The following is a 26268-nucleotide window of genomic DNA, read 5'->3' as shown; positions in this document are numbered from 1 at the left end:
GCCGGTATAGGTCTGGGTGATAGTCGTATAGCCAGGCGGCGGCGGCGGCGGAGGCGTCACGATAATCACTGTTCCTGTAACCGTGCCCGAGGGAGGGATTGTCGACGTGATGGGCTCCGAAATAGGGTCCGTGCCGGTATAGGTCTGGGTGATAGTCGTATAGCCAGGCGGCGGCGGCGGCGGCGGAGGCGTCACGATAATCACTGTTCCTGTAACCGTGCCCGAGGGAGGGATTGTCGACGTGATGGGCTCCGAAATAGGGTCCGTGCCGGTATAGGTCTGGGTGATAGTCGTATAGCCAGGCGGCGGCGGCGGCGGCGGAGGCGTCACGATAATCACTGTTCCTGTAACCGTGCCCGAGGGAGGGATTGTCGACGTGATGGGCTCCGAAATAGGGTCCGTGCCGGTATAGGTCTGGGTGATAGTCGTATAGCCAGGCGGCGGCGGCGGCGGCGGAGGCGTCACGATAATCACTGTTCCTGTAACCGTGCCCGAGGGAGGGATTGTCGACGTGATAGGTTCCGAAATAGGGTCCGTGCCGGTATAGGTCTGGGTGATAGTCGTGTAGCCAGGCGGCGGCGGTGGAGGCGTCTCGATAATCACTGTTCCAGGAACTGAACCCGACGCAGGGACTGTTGATGTGATGGGTTCTGTGATGATCGATGTGCCAGTATAAGGGATAGTGACGGTCTCATAAGGAGGGGGAGTAGGGCCCGGCGTCTCGATAATCACTGTGCCAGGAACCGTGCCGGAGGCTGGGACAGTGGAGGTGATAGGCCCTGTAATAGTTGACGTGCCAGTATAAGGGATGGTGATGGTCTCGTAAGTCGGCGGAGGTCCAGGCGTCTCGATGATCACGGTCCCAGGAACCGTGCCGGAGGCTGGGACAGTGGAGGTGATAGGTCCTGTGATAGTCGACGTGCCAGTATAAGGCTGGGTGACGGTCACATACGGAGGGGGAGGGCCAGGCGTCTTAATAATCACTGTCCCAGGGACCGTGCCGGAGGCTGGGACGGTGGAGGTGATAGGTCCTGTGATAGTCGACGTGCCAGTATAAGGCTGGGTAACGGTCACATACGGAGGGGGAGGGCCAGGCGTCTCGATGATCACTGTGCCAGGAACCGTGCCGGAGGCTGGGACGGTGGAGGTGATAGGCCCTGTGATGGTCGACGTGCCAGTATAAGGCTGTGTGATGGTGACGTAAGGGGGAGGGCCTGGAGGGCCCGGCGTCTCAATGATCACTGTGCCAGGGACCGTGCCGGAGGCTGGGACGGTGGAGGTGATAGGCCCTGTGATGGTCGACGTGCCAGTATAAGGCTGGGTGACGGTGACGTAAGGGGGAGCGCCTGGAGGGGTTGGCGTCACGATAATCACTGTTCCTGGAACCGTGCCGGAGGCAGGGACGGTGGAAGTGATAGGCCCTGTGATGGTCGACGTGCCAGTATAAGGCTGGGTGACGGTAACGTAGCCGGGGGGAGGGCCTGGAGGGGGTGGCGTCACGATAATCACTGTTCCTGGAACCGTGCCGGAGGCAGGGACTGTTGAAGTGACAGGACCAGTAATATGGGACGTGCCAGTATAAGACTGAGTGATGGTGACGTAGCCCGGGGGAGGGCCGGCGGGAGGTGGGCTATCTGGAGTGGGCGATGGTACCAGGACAATCACTGTCCCTGGGACTGTTCCCGAAGCCGGAACTGTTGATGTGATAGGACCGGTGATGGAGGAAGTGCCAGTATAAGGCTGAGTGGTTATGACGTAGCCCGGGGGAGGGCCGGCGGGAGGAGGGCCACCTGGAGTGGGCGATGGCACCAGGACAATCACTGTCCCTGGGACTGTTCCCGAAGCCGGAACTGTTGATGTGATAGGACCGGTGATGGAGGAAGTGCCAGTATAAGGCTGAGTGGTTGTGACGTAGCCCGGGGGAGGGCCGGCGGGAGGAGGGCCACCTGGAGTGGGCGATGGCACCAGGACAATCACTGTCCCTGGGACTGTTCCCGAAGCCGGAACTGTTGATGTGATAGGACCGGTGATGGAGGAAGTGCCAGTATAAGGCTGAGTGGTTGTGACGTAGCCCGGGGGAGGGCCGGCGGGAGGAGGGCCACCTGGAGTGGGCGATGGCACCAGGACAATCACTGTCCCTGGGACTGTTCCCGAAGCCGGAACTGTTGATGTGATAGGACCGGTGATAGAGGAAGTGCCAGTGTAAGGCTGAGAGACGGTAACGTAGCCGGGGGGAGGCCCGCCCGGAGAGGGTGGCGTCTGGACAATAACAGTTCCCGGAACCGTGCCCGAAGGGGGTACGGTCGAAGTGACAGGACCGGTGATCGGGGAAGTGCCAGTGTAGGGCTGAGTGGTGGTGATATAACCGGCAGGGGGCGTTTGAACAATAACAGTCCCCGGAACCGTGCCAGATGGGGGCACGGTCGAAGTGATAGGTTCGGTAATAGGGGACGTGCCAGTGTAGGGCTGAGTGGTGGTGATGTAGCCGGCAGGGGGCGTCTGGACAATAACAGTTCCCGGAACCGTGCCCGAAGGGGCCACAGTCGTAGTGATAGGCTCGGTGATAAGGGAAGTGCCAGTGTAGGGCTCCGTGACGGTAACATAACCAGTAGCAGGCGGCGTCTGGATGATAACAGTTCCTGGAACCGTGCCCGAAGGGGCCACGGTTGAAGTGATAGGACCGGTGATAGGGGACGTGCCAGTGTAGGGCTGAGTGGTGGTGATGTAGCCGGCAGGGGGCGTCTGGATAATCACTGTCCCGGGAACCGTGCCTGACGGGGGCACGGTCAAGGTAATGGGTTCAGTGATAAGAGAGGTGCCGGTGTATGCCTCAGTGGTGGTCACGTAGCCCGGTATACCACCGGTTGGGGTGCCGATGATGACGGTGCCAGGAACGGTGCCACTGGGAGGGATCGTCGTCAGGGCAATGGTTTCAACGCCGGCGACAGGCTGTTCGAGTGTGACATAGCCGGGACCAGGGAGAGCAGTGGCGGGGATAACGTAAGTGTAGCAAATGGAACCCGAAATGGTCTCATAGCCGACGAGATACTTGGAAGGTTCTGCCAAGACGCTTCGACCTGCCAGGAGCAAGCCTAGCAGCTTGGGGGGCAGTCTCATGATAGATGGAGCTTTGCAAAGTCGTCTTGCCAGGGGGGAAGCAGCAGAGATGCGGATAGTAGTTGAGAAGGTCTGTTTGGTCGATGTGACTGGGAAAGAAGTAAAGGAGGCCGGTGCTGATCATGGTTATATAGCTTTTGACCTGCTAGGAATTGTCAATACAAGTCCTTCGACTCCTTTCCACTGCCTGTAGGGTGGATACTCACTTCCACCACCAACTGCGCTCACGCAACATGTTGGACGAGTTGGGCCACGATGAGTCGTCGACATGGCCAAGTCTTGATACTGAAAGCGGATGTGGGTAGGTTGCGGTAGACAGACTAAGGCGAGGCGAGGCTGCCCTTCAGTTCCCGACTCTCCTTTCCAAAGAGGAAAAAAAGAACGAGAAGAAAAGGGAAACCGAAACGATGAAAGCGGATGTCAAAATCACTAGGTAGGTGGGTTAACTGACGGTTGAGAGTTGTTGGCGTCGGTGAAGAGTCCAGTCCCAATTATTTTTACCCAAGTAAGAAGCAGGTGTAGGGAGGGTAGGTGAAAAGTGGAGGGGTAAGGTCGAGTGGAGAAATTCTTCTATCCACTCCCGGAAAAATCATCCGATATTCATTATTTCTCGTATCGTTATAAAAAGTCATGACGACAATACGAGGAGGCTCCGTATGCCGGAGAGATCCGGGGGGAACGGATCCGGGTTCCGGAGGATCACATAAGCAAATTCAACGGGGCCCCACACCGTTGTTTCCTGTCCGTTACCAGCGCCATCACGGGTCTAGTACGGATGATGGTTGACGTTTGAACGTTAGTCTCAACGCCATACGAGAAATGGCCTCGCGGGATCGCGGCGTCACGGAGCATCCCGACACCGGGAACGGATTGTGTGACAGAAAGGTTTTAACAACTACGCCAAAAAGGGAATCTCAATATAGCGGATGGTGTTCTTCTGCTTATATCTGCTTATATTGGTTATGACACTGGTACCGGAAGCAGTAAACCACGGCTTCTGTTGGACCAGGAAGGAAGAGTACTGGACAGCCCGGACTCAACCCGCGGATATCAACTCCCGGTTTATCATTTGTGCGAGACCGCAAACAAACCTTGGTCCATGGTTGCCAAAAGCGGCCGGCCAGCGATGTCATGATGCGGAGTGTCGGGTCAGCTGCTGCCATCTCGCAGCACGCCCTTGGGAGCTGGGATAGTATATATCTGGTTGTTATCCTTGAATCTGTGCCTCGTCGTTTTGGTTCTACGGCTACGCACCATTCTCCCTCGTCCTTTCTCTCGTTTATATCAATTCTTTTCCCACCGCTCGCCCATCTCTCGTTCTACCTTGTTCCAGATGAAGAAGGGATTCGTCTTTGCCTTAGGCGGGCTCGCCGAACTCGCCACGGTGCTGGGACAGAACCTCCTGTCTCCCATGTCCACCGTCGTCGAGTGTTTTCCCTTGCCGGCCGACGTCACTGCCTCCCTCATCGCTTGGGTGCCTCCGCCAGTTCAAACCCTGCCCGTCCAAGTCCCGGGTTGCGAGGACTGTGATTGCAGCAGCTGCGTCCACGTCCTCACCTACACGACCACCTATCCTGCCCTGGGCCCAACTGGCGTGGCCGATGTGACCTGGGAGGTGCACGAAACCCACTCTGGCATGTCGACTGTCACACGAGTCACCGCTCACGCCACTGGGCCTGCGCCTGGGTTCACTGCCGGTGCCGAGGTCTGTACGAATTGCGGCCCTGAACCCCTGACAACAACCCTGACATACCCCATCGGAGGCGCTCCTTACGTCCCGATCGAAACTCTTGTCCCTGGAAGTGGCGGCGACGGTGATGCCCCTGTAGCTGGCGGCCCCGGTGACGACGATGATGCTCCTGGAGCTGGCGGCCCCGGCGGCGACGGTGATGCCCCTGGAGCTGGCGGCCCCGGTGACGACGATGATGCTCCTGGAGCTGGCGGCCCCGGCGGCGACGGTGATGCCCCTGGAGCTGGCGGCCCCGGTGACGACGATGATGCCCCTGGAGCTGGCGGCCCCGGTGCTGACGGTGATGCCCCCGGAGCTGGCGGCCCCGGCGGCGACGGTGATGCCCCTGGAGCTGGCGGCCCCGGTGACGACGATGATGCTCCTGGAGCTGGCGGCCCCGGCGGCGACGGTGATGCCCCTGGAGCTGGCGGCCCCGGTGACGACGATGATGCTCCTGGAGCTGGCGGCCCCGGCGGCGACGGTGATGCCCCTGGAGCTGGCGGCCCCGGTGCTGACGGTGATGCCCCCGGAGCTGGCGGCCCCGGCGGCGACGGTGATGCCCCTGGAGCTGGCGGCCCCGGTGACGACGATGATGCTCCTGGAGCTGGCGGCCCCGGCGGCGACGGTGATGCCCCTGGAGCTGGCGGCCCCGGTGACGACGATGACGCCCCTGGAGCTGGTGGCCCCGGCGACGACGATGAATCCGACTTCCCTCATGTCGAGACGGCTGGTTCCTCCTCGGTTCGCCCTCTCTTCGAAGCCCTTCTCCTCCTCCTCCCCGCCGTCATGGCAATCTAAGGGATCGTGAGCTAAGAGACCAACTACACGCCACCGTATCCTCTCGAGTCCCCACACCCTCGAAAGTTTGACTAGGGGCAAGAGGATATCCCGAGACAGAACTATGGAGGGCCGAGACAGAGGCCTCCACATGGCAGCAAGAAAGCAAAAGACAATGAGGTTCACGGGATCCTGACGTGAAGCTTCTGAGTGTATGTGGGTATGATTGTATGTAATTGGAGAAGAGAAATAATGCTTAATATACATATCTGGTAGTGAAGCTTCGAGATGCCTGGGTAACTATCCATTCTACTCGCCTGTCATTGCTTCGTTAAACTAGTCGCAAGTACGTCGTACGTCTCCAAGACGCTCATCCCAAGACCAGACCGTTTAATGACAGAGGTCCAATGCCGCCTGGCCGTAGGGCCATTTCGGGACATGACGATGTAAGACCGAAGGAGACATTCATGAATTAGGTTTCGCGTCTCCAGTTATGAGAAAGGAAAGGAGGGTGACGTATGATTAACATTTATATAGATAGACAGCCGTTGGCGTGACACGGATTGTCTTAGACAAGCAAAGAAAGGTAGGATAAAGCCATTGTGTGTAGGTACGTTGTACGAAGTATGTACGAAGTAGGGGTGGATGGAATAATTACGCAAAGGCTACATGTATTCTGAAGAATAGCCGAAGACCTGGCCCCGGACCACAAATGGTTAGCTTCGGGTGGCGGAATAACTACACCTGATCAGCAGTTCGATAATCCGCCTTATTCGTCGTTAAATCTGTCGTATTAGCATAAGTGTTACTAATATATGAGTCAGTCAATTTTAGTACATTATCGCGTACCAGTATATGCTTATGCGAGTACCTACTATGTATGCGGTCTGTACAGGTGTGTACTTAGGACTGTGGGCGTTGATCTAATAAGTCTTTGTGGATCTTGCCAAGTCGGTCAGTCAGTCCCCTGCGAACTGCATCCCGTCCATCGTCTGAGAATTCGACGACGCGATCAATTCCCTTCCTCCGTCTGCCCTCCACCCATGAACCGATCACCACAATGGGAAAAGGGACCGACAAGTTGTACATCACCCACAGCGAGTGGGCGAGCGGTGACAACTACTCGGCCTCGGCTGGCGCCCGCAGTTCGCGTACCGGTGCGTCATTCCGTCGCCTTCCCTTCAATTTTTGCGCCGCTAGTCTCCAGCCTTTCAAGAACCCCGTCTGCACCAAGGACGGTACCATCTTCGATGTCGAGGTCATCAGTTCGTGGCTGGATAAGCACGGGACCAACCCCGTCGATGGTGAGCCACTGGCCGCCAAGGAGCTCATCAAGCTCAACTTTGCTCGCAATGCCGACACCGACTCTCGCGCAACCAGCACGGGCCTGAGCGACGGACAAGGCGACCTCATCGACCCCGTATCCTTCAAAGTCTTCACCGACAACACCCACATTGTCGCCATCCGTCATGGCACTTATGCCAACGTATTTGCCTGGGACACCGTTGAGAGAATGAACATCAAGGCCAAGAACTGGCACGACCTCGTCGACGACAAGGAGTTCCGCCGCTCCGACATTATCACCCTCCAGGACCCACAGCACGCCGCCAGTCGCGACTTGAGCCAGTTTAAATACATCAAGGAGGGCCAGGATGCCCTGTTGACCCCGGAGCAAGAGGAGGAGCGCAAGGACGGGAACGTCAACATTGGCGCGCTCGGTCGCATGGGAAACAAAGTCCTCCGGGCAAAAGAGGCCGTGGAGAAGGCTCGGAAGCAGCGGGAAGCCGGCGGCGACGTTAACCGGTCGGCGATGTCCGGCGCCCTCGTCGGCAAATCTGCAGTCGCCACGGCGGCGGCGGCGCAGCGCAAGCCCGCAATCCAGGAGAAGAAAGTGGCACCCAACGCCGCCATCTACACGACGGGCAGGGCGGCTGCCAGCTTCACCAGCACGGGTCTGACGCCCGAGACCAGCGGCGAGCGGGCCCTCCTGACGGACGAGGAGTACATGTTGAAGCCGAAGCGGGTCAAGATCAAGGGGTACGCGCGCATCGAGACCAACCTCGGCGACCTCAACATCGAGCTGTACCCCGAGTTTGCGCCGCGCGCGGTGTGGAACTTCACCAGGCTAGCGCAGACGGGCTACTACAAGGGCGTCACATTCCACCGGAACATCCCCAACTTCATGATCCAGGGCGGCGATCCCTCGGGCACCGGCCGGAGCGGGCAGAGCATCTGGGGGAAGAACTTCCAGGACGAGTTCGAAGGGCCGCTGACCCACAACGAGCGGGGGATGCTCAGCATGGCGAACAAGGGCAAGAACACCAATTCGAGCCAGTTCTTCATCACCTACCGCGCGGCCAAGCACCTGGACTATAAACACACCATCTTCGGCAAGGTTGTGGGCGGCCTCGACGTGCTGGCCAAGATGGAGCGCGCCCCAACGGACGGATCCGACCGTCCGCTGAACAAGATTGTCATGCGGGACGTGGTGGTGTACGTGGATCCATTTGAGGAGTTTCAGAAGGAAAGAAAGGCGCAGGATGCCGCGGAGCGGGAAAGGGAGGCGGCGAAGCGGAGCGGGGGGGCCGAAGACGACAGGACAACGTGGACGGGGAAGAGGATCCGGGCGGACGGCACCATCGAGTCGAGTGATGGGTCGGCTGCAGGGGTCGGGAAATACCTTGCGGCGGCTCGGGCGGAGGGGCACGAGGGGACCGTCGTTGAAGACCTCCCCGAGACATGGGAAGAACCACCAAAGAAGAAAATGAAGGCTGGTGGCTTTGGCAATTTTGACAATTGGTGAATAGATACGCATGGGGTTTATTGGAGTTACTTGGACGAGAAACAATCATCAATATAGAGATACCCTGCTTGGCGGCGCTGACGGAACCATTCATGCAAGCTTCAGTGCGCCTAACCTTGGGTTCAGATGTTCGAGGCTTTAAGTACTCCGATCTCTTCCCCCGACGTCACTCGTCATTACTGAATGCTTAGCGAAGCCGTTAGTTACACCTTGATGATCTACTCTTCCAAGCAGGTGTCGTCACGGATTTGGACATTTGGTACCATCTTTGCTCCTGGATCCCGTCTATTTGTCCCTGGCCGTCACCATCCCTGGGACGAGAATGCCAATCAATGCGACGATCAATTAAAGCTGTGCTATAGGCTCAGCCGGGTCGCTGGTTGGTTGGTTATCCATGTTTCTTCTGCCGGGTCACTGATAGAGCTGCGGACTGGTGACACTATTGCTGTCCGTGGTCCCCCGGCGCAGCCTCGCCTCCTAACGTCCCATACGAGGCCAGGTCCATATCGACTTGGTCGACAGAGCTAGAGTTCACCACTCTAGCAATGAACTCGGCAATAGACATTTCGATGTGGAGCTTGACCATGTAACTCAGCGTACGGAACTGGACGTAGCTAATGGTTCAAGCGTTGGTTAGTACATCGACAGACTGGCATGGCAGGCCGGGCACACCAAACGCGCATAACGGACTCGGCGGCCTAGACACCACTTACATTTCCGAATGATCCAGCGACACGAGTCCAATGACGGTGATATCGAACGAAAGGGATATCACGACCATGCACACATTAAAGCGGTACAACATCCTGTACTTGGTAAGTCCAGAGCGGATGAGCCTCGATCGAACGAGGTAAAGGAAGAAGATGTGGAGGCTGGCGTCTATGATGAGGAAGATACTCTTCTCGACGCGGTGCCAAACTGCATTGGGGAGGACGAATCTCTTGACCTCGAGTTGTGCTGGCACCCACATAACCATGACGCCGGCGTTGAGAATGAGGATGAGGATGAACACGGTGATTTTGAGTCTCTTGATGCTGGCGAGGTCGTACATCAAGAGGGAAACGCGATTCACTATGATTTGTATGAGCGTTTGGATCTGTGTTGCTCTTGTTACTCATCCGGACTGTATGACAGACATGTTCGTAATATACTCATACCTGTATTGACCAGACAAGGACTGCTCGTTCAAGACGATGAACTCCGAGTTAGCATCCTGCATGGAGATGAAAGTCCACTTGTCTCCTGGGAAACATACCCTCCACGACGAAGAGCCAGTAGCTAAGTGGAACGGAATATCGTCTCAGTCAACGTGCCCGTTCGACCTAGGGATGGATGTTTTGCATACGACTCGACTTACCTTGGCTGTATATCATCTCTCATGTAAGCATAATTCAGCCCGGACTGTACGACGCCGCAGGTCCATGACACCCACACCATGATGATGTAGACCGAAACCTTTCTACCCAGGCCTTTCCAACACATATATGTCTGCCGCAAGGCCTTGAGAGCGGTGAAAATAGCGTTGCCCAGAAAAAACCCCATCATAATGGCGACACCCTGCACCACGCTATCGGGGAGTGGTCCTGATGAGGCCCAAAATGCAAGTGGTTAGCCGGCGATGCCCGTAATCAGAAAGAGGGAACAGAATTTCTTCGCTTCGGGACAGACTCTATTTACTTTTGATATATTGGGCCCTACTATCTAGGGAAGAACCCGGAGAAGTTTGCAGCCTCGTCATTGTGAAGGTGCATCGTCACAGGAGACCGTACCGGACATTGCTGCTGTGGTTGGGCGGGGGCTAACACGAAGAAAGGATCAAGAGAAGCCCACGAGTTCCGACATTGCCAGCAACCAAGATATCAAAGCAGCACAGGAGAGAGTCACGAAAAATGTGGTTGAAGGACGTCGAGTGAGACGGGGCCTTTCCTTCTCTATTAATAAGGTAGGCTAGGGTTCCTTGGTGGGTAAAACAGCCGCATAAAGTAGTGTAGTGACGGGCGGCGTCGGGTAGTCTGATGTTGTGTGCTGTTCGATGGAGCAGTCCATCTCCGGGGGGCAAATCGCAAAAGAAGGTTTGTGTTAGTTTGTGGTTGTGGCCGTCACCAAGCCAGGTAACTCTTGTTAACCTGGAGCAAGGCGCGCGACCTGCGTATTCGTAGGTAGGTAGATGTCTTTTGCCCAAGGGAAGCAAAACCCAAACGTAGTAGGGTTCGTCCATTTAGACACTCCAGAGAGAAACGTATCCCCGATATAATGTCATATCCTCGATTAGTGCGGCCCCCCTTACGATACACGATCGTCTGGATCTCAAAAGACGTGTCAGTCGGAGATCATTGTAGATTCTCGCGGCGGAAGACCACGCCCAGCGACGCGGTCCGCCCAGTGGCCGCTGGGGGTAAAGAGACAAAGAGGTCAGCCAAGCCCTCGTCTGAAGCCACAAGTTGGGATGTTGATTGTGTCTCGATCAGTGCAAGTCTTGTCGTCGCCACATCATTTCTATATATACAGCCTCGGAACTAAGGACATGGTGGGTAGTAAGGGTGAGTACCCCGGGCAGATGGTGTTAGGTATATGTGCTCATTCATTCATAACATCTGACAGCAGTGCTCCTTACAGAGAGGCATAATAAGAGAGTCTGTTAGCGAGTTGTGAAGTAATGTTGCAACAGCTCCGAGAATCGGCGTAAAGAAGTCGAGGAAACAGACGTCATAGCAACAATGTTATACTGGATCTCGAGCAAATAAAAGAGAGGTGAAAGCGTTATATTATCTATCTTCCACGTATATAAAGGAAAATTATATGCTAGGTCTAAATATATTATAAGATATACCCTTCGGATAATTATCCTTCCGATATAGGGCTATAACTTAATATTGCCTAATAATAGTGGGTTTTCCTTTATTTAGTTTAATATACCCCCTAATTAAGGTGCTATTTTTATAGCTCTTTAATTGCCTTCGAGTGCTTTATTTCCTTTATTCGAAAACTCGGCGAGGTAAATCAAGCTAGCAAACGCTATATAATTATATTCGTGATATTTTCTAAATAATAATAAAAGCTTTAAATATAAAGGAAATTTTCTGTAAATAGGTTAATAGGGCTGATCCCCTATTATAGGAGCTTATAATAGCAGATTTTTTTAGCTTAAAAAGCTATTCCTTCCGCCTAATTTATAACGATCTTTTTCCCTTCACCTTTATTAAAATCGTTAGTTTTTTCACCCACTTTTTAACGGTTTTTAATTCTTTTTTAATCTATCTTTAACCTTAATCAATAAGTTTAATAAAGCTCGCTATAGTAAGTGATCTGCTTAGCTTCTATTTGGTCGTCGCACTTATTACTTAGCTTGGCACTAATTTTGGATCGGGTATATAGGACCCTCTCCCCGTTAGCACCGGTAGTCGTGCCACCCCGCCTCCTCCCGCCGCCTCTCCTGGCCCGGCCGGTAGTGTTTAACGATCTCCTTATATAAGTTAAGCTTTCTTTTCCTATCGTTTATACTCTGATAGCGTTTAGAATAAGCGAACTATTAATATAGTTAAATCTAAGGCTAGTCCGTTAACTGCCTCCCCTGCCCCCGCCTTAAGTGCCGCCACCTCCCCCTCGCCTTTAAAAAAGGCGAAGAATAATAAGGGTAAAGGAAAGGCTAAAGTGAGTAATAAGGACCACGTCCTAATCGTATTCGATCCTCTATGCGTTTAATATATATATAGCGTTATATCTAGTAAGCAGAAGTCGTTTAATAAATACTATATATATTCTAAACGATTAAAGCGATATAGTAAGTATTATAATAATAGCCACGTATATAAGCTTATATAAGTTACTCCTTTTTCTTAATTTCGAGATTTATAACTGCCAACTTATACTTAGGCCCGCATACCTACTTCCTTTAGTACGGGTTTTAATTAAGATCGTCGGTGGTTAGGATAATACAAGGGTTCGAGATATTCCGGGTATAAGTGCTTATCTAAGATTTACGACCGTTATTTCTTACTTACTAACTCCTTAGTAGTTCGAAGATGAGCTTAAAAAGACTATTAAGTTTTAATTAATTCTTCTTAATAAATTTAAGGAATTTTTTAATGAGCCGAGCCTTAAGCTTATTCCTAATAAAGCTCTGGTTAAGGGTAATAAAAGCTCTAATAGAGCGTCTAAAAGCGGTCTTAGTACCGCGTTAAGTAAGGCCGTCTAAAAGGCGGTTAAAGAATAAATAAAGAAGCTATTAGATAAGGCCACTAACGGTTCGGGTAGTAGTAAGGAGGTAGACGAGTGATTTTCTTATTCGAGCTTTTAATAAGGGAATAGGGGCTCTTTAGCGTATAGGCGTCGTTAGTATATAATACCTTTTTTCCCCTATTATAGGGTTAACTTAGATAATTAATTTTCGGTGGTGTTTTCGGTCTTTATTTAATTCCTACCCCCTCCGAGTGCCTTTATATTAAGGTGCGCTCGGAAGGTCTTAAATCTTTACCTTAGGAGCGCCTTCGTTAAACCATTAGCTAGTATCTCTTTTATAGTAAGATAAACCACTCTAAATACCCCTTTCTTATATTCCTAGCGGACCTATATACGCTATATATTAACGTAGCGTAAACGGGTTTTAATCCGCTAGTTATCGTTAACTATAAGTCGGATCGTTTATATATTATCGTAGTAGATATCTTAAGGTGACTCCGGGTTAAATCTTATTTCGGCGAAAAGACGCTTTAGTCCTATCGTTTCCTTTACGACTTATTCTAAGGCGAGTAGTTCTGCCTTGGTTATAGACGTTATAACCGTGGCCTAGCGATTAGCCTTTTAAATAATAAGACCACCAAAAAGGCTTATTAGAAAACCTTATAACGATCGGCGTGTGTTTATATTATCTATAAAAGAGGCGTCGCTAGCGATCACTATTACCTATACCCCTATGCTCGAACCGTATTAAATTAAGAGGTTACGCGTTATAAATAAATAGCGCATTACTTAATCCACGGCTTTCTTATATTCTTATATAGGGTTAATAAGAAATCGTGATAAAACGTAAAACGCAAATACTATATTAGGTTTAATTATAATTACTATATATAGCAGTAATCCGACCTTCTCCTAATATCTCTTTACTTATTATTTAGTTACTTTACTAATACTTTTCTTATAATCTATAACGGGGATCAGGATTATCGGATATATATTTAGAGTGTTTATCCCGAATCGCTATACTACTTTCTTAATATATAACTCGTATAATAGGCTAATCTTATACTTAGCACGATTTTATATGATTTTAACGCCTAGGAAGAATTCGGTATCTCCCTTATCCGATACTTCGAATCGACCTTTAATACCGTTTATAATTTCGTATACTCGAGACGCGTTATTTCTATAGAATAAGACTAATATATTATCTATAAAGAATATAATAAAAACATCTCTTTTTAGAGTAAAAAAAAGGCACTAAAGAAAGGCGAAGCCGTCACTGTGCAGAACGGCTTAGGCAGTGTGATCTCGGACAAGTCTTCGACAACAGGAGTGCTTAAGACCACGAAGTGCACATAACCAAAACAACACATATAATAAGGAGACCTTCAGAAAAGGTTCCTGGGAGTGCGCGCTGCTCTGATCAGGGTAACGTAGCTTGAACGAAGTGAATATAATAAACGTGGCAAAACTTAGGGTTAAAAGGATAATGATTATATAGGATAATAAGTATCCTTTGTGTCTGGGTGGCGTCGCCACGTATATATATAATATATAAGATAAATAAAAAAAAGATACGCGCGTCCTATAACGTTACGTGATATCCTAATAATATAGCACTAGGTCTCCGATCCACCCCTTTATAATCGGCCCTAGTTATTTTACTTATATCCTCGTGGCTATAATAACTCTAGATATAATCAGGTTACCCTAATTAAGCTAAGTATAATCTAGTAAAACTATTCTAAAACTCACTTACGCTTATAAAGAGTCCGTCCGCCGACTATATAATCCTCCTTCTCGGTATATACTCGCTCTATAGCGGCTATAACTATATCCTTATCCTACTTAATCCTAGTATTATATCGTAACTATCCTTCCTAGGGAATCGCGTGTAAAGGCGGTATATATAAAGAACTATTAATAGTAGCGTTATAAAGTGTCGCACGGTAAACACTATTATATAAGTAAACCTAGTCGTCCCGGGAAAATAAGCTAGGCCTAATCGGGCTAATATAAGAGTCTATAGGGCGAGGATTATATAATCTATAAAACAGGTAACTACGAGATATCTCGATACCCTTATCTTACTCCTTTATATCCTTAATCTATTTACCCTGGATATTAATCTTCCTAGGCTATACTAAGACTTTCTTTAGCGATATCTAAATAATCTTATAACCATTTAAGTTAATACTAGCGAACTTAGAAGGTTTAGAGGACTTAGGAGTCTTCTTAGGACTCTTCGTAACCTTAGTAACCTTTTTAGGCGTGACCGGTGCCGAAGGCTTCTAGGAGATATTCTTAGGCGTCTTAGGACGCACCGGAATACTAGTATCTTTCTTAGGAGTGCTCCTAAGTAGCGCCTAAGTCTTCTTCTTAGCCTAATTAGAGGAACCAGGGATAGCGGGCTTAGACTTAATAACAGGTTTATTAATAAGGGTAAAACCTATACTCTTAGGAGGAGGTGGCTAAGGGGATTAAGGAATCACCGGGACTGCTAGTATCTTTTAATAACTAAAACTAAGGATCGCTTTAATATAAGATAACCACTTTTCCTTAATATAACGAGTATAAGCTATGCTATTATTCTTATAGTAATATCCTTATACGAACCGGTGAATCTTAGAGCTTTAAGGGAATAAGTAGCCCTCTTAGATAACCGCTTATATCTACTTGATAATAAAGAGGCCGTATAAGTAATTATTAGTCTAATAAGGGCTAGGAATAATATAGAAACGGTGTGTGAGACTAGAGACGGCCTTATTAGGTGTATTAATACTGCGTAGCTAACCTATAGCGTACTTAAATAATTATAAAAGGCGATCTTTAGTATTATTAGTATTCTAAATACTATTATACCCGTATATACACTATATCTTTTAATCTATAATTAGACTAATAAAATGGTTATCGAAGTAATAAATAATAAGGATAAGGCGACTTCTCTTAATACGGTTAATTACCTTAAGCGGCTAAGGGGAGTAAATAGGCGTTCGACTATTTAATTCCTAATAAGGGGTAATATTAATCTAAGCCGTGGGACGGCTATCCCCTTATCTACGCTTAAATATCGTATGTATTATATCTTCTAGACTACCCTTCTTTAGCCACCTCTTATTTATTAGGTCGTAATACGTCCCGAATAATAACTAAACTATAAGGTAAGCGTCCTAGGACCTCTTGCTGAATATACTTATTATAGGGATATAAAGGAGTATTATATTAATCGTGGTAGCGTTAAGTTCGCTATCTATAGTATTCTTAAGGAGGCGCTAGACTACGCGTATATTATCTTTAAGCTGCTAAGGGAAACCTGTAAAGGGGGTAGTATTATCGGGGATGTTAAATAAACGGTGCGGTAGGCCTTACTAAGGGAATACCTATCTGCTATCGTTAGGGTTATTAATATAGCGGGGGCGTATAGTCTTATTAATAGTAACACGGGTAGCGGGCACGATATTAGCGGTGAGGATAGGACCGGCGGGAGCCGGCTCCTAATAGTTAGTAAGGGATATAGATATTCTTAATATCTCTGTTAACCTAATCACGGTAACGTGTAGGTAAAGGATATAGGGGAAATATATAAGGATAGCGGAGTAATAAGTAGTAAAGAAATAGCTAGCGGGGTAAATTAGAAAAACGAACTTAATAATATAGGAAAAGAGAGGAAAAGAGGGAAAACGGGTTAACTAAAGGTGGTAATAAGGGATATATATCCTTTATCGACGTTTAATATTTCTAGGCAGTGCCTCCCTTACAAGACTAGCTTTAACTAGGGTTTTTATTATAGTTATTAGTTAAATAGGGTCGTGATTATTAAAAAAAGGGTAATCCTAATACTATTTATAGTTTTCGGATAAAGGTAACTTAGTGAATTAGGCACGGGATTTAAATATAGAAATCGGCTTACTATATAACCGATCTAATTAGACGAAAAGATTAGATAATACCTTTTTTATTATACTTATAGTCGCGATTATATAATAAAGCGACGTAAGGAAGGTAATCGTGAATCACGCTTAAAGCCCGATCTTTTTTAGTAACTTAAAATAGGCTATTTATTTAACTACGCCTCCTTAAGTCACTAAAACTATAAATCGCTAGGCCACGTCACCTATCGTTAAGGGATATAAGGCGGAGGGCTACCGGCCAGAGGCGTATCTTTCGGTTTCTGCGTCTTTATATTATCGTACGATTCGATATCGTGTCTCCTTCGAACTTCTTATTAATAATAATAATAAGATTATCGATATATCCGCTAAAGCTCTAATCACGGGGCTTAATAACCTTAGCTCTTATAAGCGTAAGAAAGCCATGGCTCGTTAAGAGTTAGTTTATCCTATACCGTGCTTCTAGCCTAAGACACGACTTATCGTAAATACGGTTAATAAGTATAATATTTTTACGACGGTCTAAGATATAGTAATAAGTTCTTTTTACGCTTTTTATCGTGTTGCCCTGATTAGGGTAAGCTGATATTATAGATATAGGCAAACTCGCACTTTATTTAGTACGAAGTGGCTAGTAAGGGTGGCGCGTTGTACGTCGAACTGGATTTCGTGGGCTAAGTTATCTAAGGTGACTCTAAGGCTACTATCGCAGGCCGGGTATAGGATAGCCTGCTAAATCTTACTAACAGAGACATAGAACAGGAGCTGTTTAAGAAGGTAAGGTCTAATAATAGTTCTTCTTTATTTCGTCGCCATATATTTATAGCTAAGGACCTTACTAGTCCCTAGAAGGAGTATATTATAAAGATAGTAACCCGGGCTTATACGGTTAGAGCTCTGATTATTTAAGGGTTCGGGGTTATTAATAAGGTACCGTGCTAGTGTTATAAGGAATAGTGGTCGGCTATAAGTAATCGGGTTAATAATAAAATCACTTATCCTTTCTTCGAGTATATATCGCTTTAACGTAATAATCGATTTCCGGACTACGCTAACTACTATTTTTATAAGATAGCTTATACGTATCGCGATAATAGGCTTTAAAAGCAGTTCTATTAGTCTAATTAGGAGGTCTTATAGCCGGATAGTGACTATATAGGTATTAGTCACTCTAATCTATATACTAAAGACTTACTAGTACTACCATAGTCCGTATATAACGATAAGATACGTCCACGGCTATCACCTCGATACGGCATCTTTATAATAAGCATTATTACTCTATACCGTAAAAGTGCTTAGCAGATACGCGACGTTTATAGAGGAAGGGGTCTTAAACCATGGGACTATATAATAGTATAGGTCCCTGTATTAGCGTATAAATATAAGGACGATCTCGAGAAGTTCTGTTATACTATTTAGAATAACCCGATAAAAAAGGATTAAGAAGAGACGGTAGAGTGGTATTATATTCCCTTTATCTCTAGGGCTTAGGTTTAGCGGCATAAGTCGGAAGTATACGGCCCTAATAATAACGACTATAAAAGTAAGCCGGAGTAAGATATAGATAAGTGATTCGGATAGTGATTACTATAATCAGGGTAACCTTAATATAATTAGGGTTTTAGTGCGCGGCGTAAACGGGTAAAGGAAAGGTAGATAAATAATAAATATATTTAATGGATATATCTTTATAGTGTCTATTTAGTTAGTATATATAAATAGAAAATAATAATAGTAAAATATAAATAAAAGGAACTAATAAATAAAATAATAAGTAGAAGGGTATATAATAGGGTGATTAAGGTAATAAAGGGTAAACGGGAAAGAAATAGGAAAAAGAGCGAGTAAAGGAGTCCTAAAAGTGGTGTTTTTATTTTAGGGGGTGGTAGTTAGTTTTCGACGATAAGCAGATAACGGTGCCTTATATATCCTCGGCCCTAATACTATACGTAAGACTCCTATTAAGTATAGTATTACTACGATTAGGTTAACTAGGTAGGAAATAATAATAAGGGATAAAGTATAAGGTCCTAGTATAGTCCTTATATTTACTTAGGTTAAAGTCAGGTTCTCTAGGTATATAGACTTTGACTCTTCCTGACTATATCGCTTTCCGGAGCTCCGCCTCTAACCTCTTATAATACTCGCTTAGTATATCCCGAAGTCTTACTAACCGTCGTAGGAGTGCGTTAACGGTCTAATCAGGGGAACCAGTATTATCTTAACGCTTGTTATCCTCGGCCCTAGTATCTTTATTAGTGGATTCACCTAGGAGGAGGGGTGCTTTAACTAGCTTTTTATCGACAGGGACGCCGCGGGCAGGATACGTAATTATTAGTTCCTTAGCGTAGTCCCTTTCTAGTATCGTCTAGTCCTCCGGTTCCTAGTATCCGTCTTCGTCCTAGATAAATTTCTTAAGGCGGTTAGCGGTAAAAGTAACGCCTTAAAGCTCTTCCCCTAACAAAGTCGATAACCTAAAGGTCTTATTATCCTAATTAGACGATATAATACGAAATAGGCTATTCTAGCGGTAGTCTAGCTTCTTATCACGGCTTATATCGATAGCTAGCTTAGTATCGTGTATAAGGATAAGGTCTCCGACTTAGAGTCTTTACTTACGCAGGGTCCTAACTCTTAAACGGTTAATAGAGTCCGTCTTCTGCTACCGTTACTTATTAACTATATCGGTAATAGTCCTCTAGTCGGCTTCTAACTAGGCGAAGGCCCTTAGGCGTAGTAATATCTCTTCTTCGGGGGTCTTAACGCGGCCCTAGTCGAGCACTCTCTAAGTAAAGCAGGTTATCTTAATAGGCGTGATAGCCTTATAGCTATAGAGAAGGTAAAAAGGGGTCCTTCCGGTGGATACTCGGATAGTTATACGGTCCGCGAAAAGGACTATAAGCAGGATCTTATATAACGTACCGCGGTAAATCTTCTACTAGATAATAAGCGCGTAGGCGATAGGCTTATATCCTACCTTGTTTAGACTATTAGTATAGGGGTAGTAGGTAAAGATAACCTTACGCTTTATTAAGTATACCCGATTTAGCTTTATCACGCTACCCTTATTTTTAAGACCTCCGTCTATAATAATATATTAGTATAGCCTATACTAGTAAATAATATCCTTTTATAAGAATATCGCGATAGCTTATAATATATTCTTCTATAGCAGATAGGCTTTAACCTATCCCGTGAATATATATCGAGCTTTTACTAGGTAGTACCCGTTAAGATACTAGATATTAAGACTTACCTATATAAAGGGGAGGGCCTATTAAGGTAGTTAAGTGGCGATTAAGGGATCCTCGCGTACTTTACCTTAGCGGCTTTAATACTTAGCGTATACTTTAATAACCTCCTTAGTCTACTTATAGATACTATCCTAGGTGTATAAGGGGGTAAGCTTTTAATACGTCCTATCCCTTACACGATAGCCTGATTTATTATAGGCCTTCCTAATTAGGGTAACCTAAGTCTTTTTATTATTAACCCACCTCTTAGGAGTCGAATCTTTCTTAGTGACTTTTATCTATAACAGACCGTCCTTTATAAAAACACAGGTAAATCGATCTTTTACGCGGCGGGCATTATAAGGGTCTATCCTAGAGGGTATCCGTAAACTCGTTAAATATAAGGCCACTTATTAAGAGAACTAGCTCTAGGTAATATCCGGGTCTAAAACGTTTTTAGCTAGGGTAGGGTTATTAAACCTTTTATCCGTATCTACGAGGAAGATTTAGCCGTTAATAAAGTCGTTAATATCTCCCTCTATAGCGTTATTAGCCTAATTAGACGGAGTAGTAGGTATCCTCGAAAGTCTGTCGGCTATAATATTCTTAGTTCCTTTTATATACTTAACCTCGAAGTCGAAGAGTCGGATCCAGGTAATCCACCGAGTAATAAGTACGCTAGGCAGGTCTATAGCAGAGCCACTAAGCTAGGATACTAAGGCTTAAGTATCTATCTTTAGTATAAAGCGGACTTTATAGAGATAGTTACGGAGTTAGCGAAGCACCTTTAATACTCCCCTTAATTCTAGCTTACCGGTATTATAGACCTTCTCCGCCGGGTTCTATTTACCGCTTTCGTACTAGGCGATAGCTCTTTTTCCGTCGATATACTAGCCTAAGATTCCGCCCTAGCCCTTAATATATACGTCGATAATAATATAAATAATACTAGCCCCTTTACCGTACTTAATAATAATTAGGACCGGTATAAAGGTTAGGGTAACCTTAAGAGTATTTATAGCGTATTATTAGGGTTCGCTTTATAGGAAAGTAAAACTCTTCTTTAGCAGATCTATTAGCAGCCCCGCGATAATAACGAAACGGTAGATCTAGATACAGTAAAAGGTAGCGAGACTAAGAAAAGAATAGACTTTAGAAATAGTCCGACACTTCTACCACTTAGTTAACTTAGCCACCTTAGCCTACTTAGGGGAACGGCTATCGGTACCGTATATATAGCCTATAATAATAGCCGCTTTCTAATACTATTAGCTTTTAGCGCTAGCTATAATACCTTTAGCGAGCTCCACGTTAAGAAAGACTCTATCGATATTACTAATATACTTAGCTATATAATAGCGAATTCCGGGTCTAATCAGGGTATTATCGTAGGTAGTAATCGGCCCTTTAACCGCGATATCGTTAATAAAGGGTCGATAGTATTAGGGAATAAGGTTATAGAGGATACGGGTTATAGCACGTATAAACTAGGCTACTAAGTTAGTCGCCCTTTACGGAAGGGTATATATCCTAAAGAGTCCTAAAACCGTGGCGAAGGTTATTAAGTCCCTTAATTCCTTATCGAGGGTGACCTGGTTATAGCCGGAGAAGAAATCCAGAAAGGAAACTATCTTATATATACCGAAATCCTTAAAAAACTTATTAGCCCTAGGCGGAATAAAGGCATCGCGTAAGGTAATAGTATTAATCTTAGTGGTAGAGTTAATAAGGCGTATATTACCGTCTTTCTTCTTTATAAGGAACCAGGGGTTTTAGTAGGCCGTATAGCTTTCCTTAATAACCCCCTTATCCTTCCTATCCTTAATTATCTTAACGATAATAGACTCTAGGGCTCTAGGAATCGGGATCCCTTTCGCTTACTATGCCTTATACGGAACCACCTTAATCTTCTATGGCGGGGCGACTCTAGGGTCGAGTCTCCTATACTCTTACTAATCCTACACAAGGGCAGCTTCGCGGTTTAGGAGGGTCTTTATTAAGAGCTCCTTTTCTATAGGTAACAGATAGTCGGCAAAGTCTAAGATATTTTTAAGTCGCTTTTCCGTGAGTCTTAAGCCAGGGGTAATCTTAGAGAACTTTAGGGTAATTAGGCTAACGAAACAGTCGTCTTCTCGCTCCTATATATCCTCGGGGATTTCCGCTAAGATCTTCTGCTTCTAGAGGGGGTCGCCTTCTAGGATAAAACTATCGGATAGCGTATTATCTATAGGGTAAATCTTAAGGGCTTTCGGCTTATATATAGTATAGATAGCCTAATTAGGCTTATAATATACTTCCTTAATCAGGTCCTAGTACTTTCTTCTTTTCGGGGTCTATAGCTTCCTTACGGCCACTATTATAGCGCTAGTAATACGCGCGTCTTCGGCCCTTAGGGCCGATAACGCTAACGACTAATAAGACTTTTATGCTTCCGACTTAAAATTAGTATAAGTGATTTAGTATAAATTAGGCTAATTAGGGTAATTATAATAAGGATTTATAGAAAAATATAATAATAATAGAAAAAAACGGTGTTTATAGTATTATCGGGCTTCCTTATCGTATTTCCTATACCCTTAGCCCTAATTCTATAGTATCGCCCCTAAGGCCACGTATACCCTTAATAAAAGTGGCTTAATCTCCTTAAAGAATACGAAGGCTATTAGAGACGCTATATCGGCGTCCCCGATTATATATTAAATCTTATCGCCCTCTTTTAGAATGTCCGAAGGGTAATAGTTAGCCTTTTCCTTAATAGATAGTAAGGCAGCGGCCCTAGGCTAATAGGTAGGGTCGCTATCCTAAAGCTAATATTAATTAACCTAATTAAACCGATCTTTATTAATCTAACGCCTTTTATTAGCCTCGTAGTTTAGCTAGCTTTAGTTCCTCGGTATCTCCTTAATCTATTCGCGGTAGGCGATAGGTATAAGAATACGGGCGTTATTAAGCGTAAAGTCGGTATTAATCCACCTATCCCGGAAAGAAAAGGACGCTCTAGTCTCCTGGATCTATAGTATACTAAGTAATATATCGGGCCCTAGACCGGGGAGGACTTAAAAGTTAAAAACGCTACTCTACTCGCCGACCTATAAACGTTCCTTAAGGTATCTAGTATACGGTTACCCCTCCTAGTTATTAACGCCCTTAATTCTAATCTTAGTCTAGCTAATACGATATTCTAAACCAAAGCGTCTAATAATGGCTATAGAAATAGTATTAAAGGTGGCCCCTATATCGATAATAGCCTTAATAAAAACGTTAGGGTTATATATCACGGCACCCTTTTAAGTAAGCCTATACTTTAAGACTATATACCGGGTAATAACCAGGGGGTTATTAGTTTTAGGGATTACCTCTCTCTCTATAATAGTAAGGGTACTTGAGTTAGTATTATCCGGTTAAGCGAATAAGACGGTATATCCTTTTAACGAAGGTGGAGGAGGGGGTATACTAAGGGGACCTTGTCTATTAAGGAAAAAGGCTTTATTAGCGGTTAGACGAACGATCTTACGCTATAGTTAATTAGTCTTAGCGGCGTGTATCCTCTTATTATTTCTTAGCTTTATATCCGGGTTAGTAAGAAAGTGGTATTAGATAGGAACCTTTATATAGAGGTCCCTGATTTACCTATCTAGATCTAATCGAGCTTACTCTATATCGTAAGGCTGATCCGCGGAGTAGCTAGGCTTGCGTTTATTAATAGTTTCTGGTTACTATTACTTATACTATATCGGCGCTTCGTTTATATCCACTTCTTCGTCGATAGTCTCCGCTATAAGTGGAGTCGGGACCCGGTAGCCTAGACTAGGGTTTAACTTCTACGGGGGTTATTTAATAACCTAATTAGGGAAACGGACGGCTTTAGGAGTGGCTTTAACGACTCTCCCGCTCCTAGTCGTGTAAAGAGATTATAAAGGGGGCTGCTTTTTCCGAGTATCCTTCGACGCGGTATAGATATCCGCCTACTAATAATCGGATATAATAGATATAAAATTAACGCTAAAGCTTATTACGGGAGCCTTAGCCTTCGCTTTTCCCTCTTTTAGCCTAGTATAATATTCTAACGTTACTCTTATAACGTCTTCTATCTTAATAGGGAGGCTTCCGGAATTAGTGTTAATATAGTGGGCTTTAGCTAGGTCTTTATACTTCCCTTAAAGGCGCGTGCTAAGCTAGTAAAGGACGGACCGCCGGTACGGCTAGTCTTACTGCTTAAGGTATATATCCTAGGGGCAGGGCTACCACTTATTATTCTAGTCTAAGGCGAGGTAGTCGGGATACCTAAACCTGACTAGGTGCTAGGTCTTATCTAGCTATAGTACTATACACTACTCGCAGCGGTAACACTCCTATCTATAATAAAAGTAACGTAGGGGTAGTTTATCGATAAGGTGGTATTATAACAGGCTACTAGAATAGGGGTAGGAAGTCCTATTCCTATACCGCGGTGGCCCTTACCCGTACTATATATCGTCCTTATATATACCGACATTAGTCTAATCAGGGGTAATATAATAAGCTACCGGAGCGGCGTCCTACTTTTCTAAAATGGATTACTTTATAGCGGTATAGAACGGGGTCTTTAGGTAAGGGTCGGTAGTAAGGATCGCGTTAACCTTATCGGCTCCTACTCGATATAAAAGGGCCACGACCTAAGGAACCGCGTTCCTAATAACGCCCGCACCGTTATAAACTATAAAGATAGCGCACTTCTCTAAAAGCTCCGTTAACTTATCTATATCGCTCCTTATCTATACGGCTAGCTTAGGTATCACGGTAAGCCTCTATAAAATAATCGGCGTATACGTTATCGGGTTAGCCTAATTAGGCCAAGGCATAATAACTAGTATCGGTTTAGTGGTTAGCGTAGGAGTAGGAATATCTATAATATTCACTACTTCGTTAATAGGCCGCTTATCGGCTACCTAAACGTCTTCTGCTTACTCTTTTAGTATATCCGATAAGTCGTAATACCTGTATAGCCGGTTCTTTAGGTTAACGAACTTATACTTTATCCGATTTATAAGCTATATATTAATATTTTAGTATAGGATAGCGAGGAAGATATTATAAAGCTCGTGGTCCTTAATAAAGGTGCCACTAACTTTATTAGCTCTTGACTTCTATACCGTGACGCTCGTTAATAGCCGTTTAACTTATTAGACTATCTTAACCTTTTTATGCTTATAAGTAAGTCGTAGTTAGCGCACTTTATCGGATAGGTCGAGCTGCTAGTCGGGGTCTAGGTAGGAGTATTTATTAATAAGCCGTTGTTTTAGGTTCTTTTATCGGCCGCCGGATACTTCGATTAATCGGATTATCTTATTAACCGTAGGATAGATATTAGCCTCCGTGAATAGGCTAACATAGGAGATTTTATTAGCCTCGCTAAGGCGGTTAAGCTTAGCGTAGTCTTAATAATCCCTAAGGAAGGTGGATAGGGCTATCCCGTTAAAGCGAGGGGCTCCCTTAGTAAAGGGGTTTAGGGGCGCGCGAGATATAATAGTAGCTTTATCCCTCTTATCGTCGTATAGGCTAATATACTAGTGGATAGCCGCGAGCGTCTCTATAATAAGGTTCGCCTTAAAGTTTTTTAGGATATTATTAAGGGGCGCGACCTTTATACTAGGAGCGTGGGCCTACTAGGGAGCGCTTAGTCCGGGGGAAATAGGGGGGATAGGGGTAACTAGCCCGCTACTAGGATTCGGGTTACCCTAACTAGGCGAAGGGGAAGCCGATACGGCTCCATAGCCGGACGCCAGGGCGCCCTAACTATAAGAGACGGTTATCGATGGGCCGATACCGGGGTTTACGTCCCCTTACCTAAGCGAGGCGGTCGGGAAAGGAGGGTTAGCTATAAAAGCGGCGTTACCCTAATTAGGCGTAACCATAGTCGCTAGGGTCGGGATAACCGTATACGTGCTATTATTATTAGGCTTAGAGTTACTATAGACTATAACCGTAGGGGGGGGGTCGCGATAGTCGGTCTACTATAAGGCCGTTATATTATTAAAAGGGGGGGGTTAATCTATTATAGTTACTGGTTTAGGTAGATTAGGGGAATCTAGGTCTTTAAGAAAGAAAGGGTTAAGAAATAAGAAGTAATCGTGTATTAAGTCTATAAGTCTAAGGATAATTCTACTTAGCGATAGGGGGTAGGAGGAGCCCTTTTCTTAGGGGCCCTAAAGGATATAATATAAGTATTCGCCGCTAAGGCTTAGGAGGGAACCTACCGTGGTTAGACTAACGGAGATACCTATAAGGAATAGGATAAGGTATCGCTAGCTATTATAGGAGATTAGTTTAAGTCGTATCCGGGATCCACTAGTAGGTTTACTTAACCGCCGGGTCTATAAGGGCGCGGTATCTCGGGGCTCCTTAATAGGTTTTTCTAACCGTCGGGGCCTTATATAACTAGATTTTCTTAAAATTCTCGGGGTTAGGGACTTACCGCTATTCGTATAGGCCTTCGTTGCCCTGATTATAATAAGGTTAACCCTGCGCCGTTATTGTTTTATACTTAGTGGG

The 26268-nt window shown here is 46.0% G+C and overlaps 3 protein-coding genes across 3 annotated transcripts; 2 read left to right on the top strand and 1 right to left on the bottom strand.

Moving 5' to 3' along the window:
- The first annotated feature begins 4946 nt into the window (after positions 1 to 4946).
- On the top strand, positions 4947 to 6400 carry ACRALDRAFT_2127124 (uncharacterized protein). Its single transcript, XM_071023932.1, has one exon. The coding sequence runs from the start codon at positions 4968 to 4970 to the stop codon at positions 5652 to 5654; it is 687 nt and encodes a 228-aa protein (XP_070871588.1). The 5' UTR covers positions 4947 to 4967; the 3' UTR covers positions 5655 to 6400.
- Positions 6401 to 6630: 230 nt separating this feature from the next.
- Positions 6631 to 8536, top strand: ACRALDRAFT_1065663 (uncharacterized protein). The gene has a single exon (XM_071017200.1). The coding sequence runs from the start codon at positions 6684 to 6686 to the stop codon at positions 8424 to 8426; it is 1743 nt and encodes a 580-aa protein (XP_070871587.1). The 5' UTR covers positions 6631 to 6683; the 3' UTR covers positions 8427 to 8536.
- A 329-nt stretch (positions 8537 to 8865) lies between these two features.
- On the bottom strand, positions 8866 to 9971 carry ACRALDRAFT_1072463 (uncharacterized protein; the record flags this gene model as incomplete). Its single annotated transcript, XM_071017982.1, has 4 exons — positions 8866 to 9040; positions 9140 to 9497; positions 9682 to 9704; positions 9784 to 9971. 4 exons carry the CDS (start codon positions 9969 to 9971, stop codon positions 8866 to 8868), a joined length of 744 nt encoding a protein of 247 aa, XP_070871586.1.
- Between the last annotated feature and the right edge of the window lie 16297 nt (positions 9972 to 26268).

This window comes from Sodiomyces alcalophilus (genome assembly GCF_042370955.1).
Source record: "Sodiomyces alcalophilus JCM 7366 unplaced genomic scaffold ACRALscaffold_8, whole genome shotgun sequence".
In the NCBI taxonomy this organism is placed as follows: Eukaryota; Fungi; Ascomycota; class Sordariomycetes; order Glomerellales; family Plectosphaerellaceae; genus Sodiomyces; species Sodiomyces alcalophilus.
The sequence above is the reverse complement of the archived record's forward strand: the minus strand, read 5'-3'. Positions and strand labels throughout refer to the sequence as shown.

Bases quoted from the DNA above. Each gene is read 5' to 3' on its own strand.
- ACRALDRAFT_2127124 (XM_071023932.1), top strand. From the start codon at position 4,968: ATGATGCTCCTGGAGCTGGCGGCCCCGGCGGCGACGGTGATGCCCCTG.
- ACRALDRAFT_1065663 (XM_071017200.1), top strand. From the start codon at position 6,684: ATGGGAAAAGGGACCGACAAGTTGTACATCACCCACAGCGAGTGGGCG.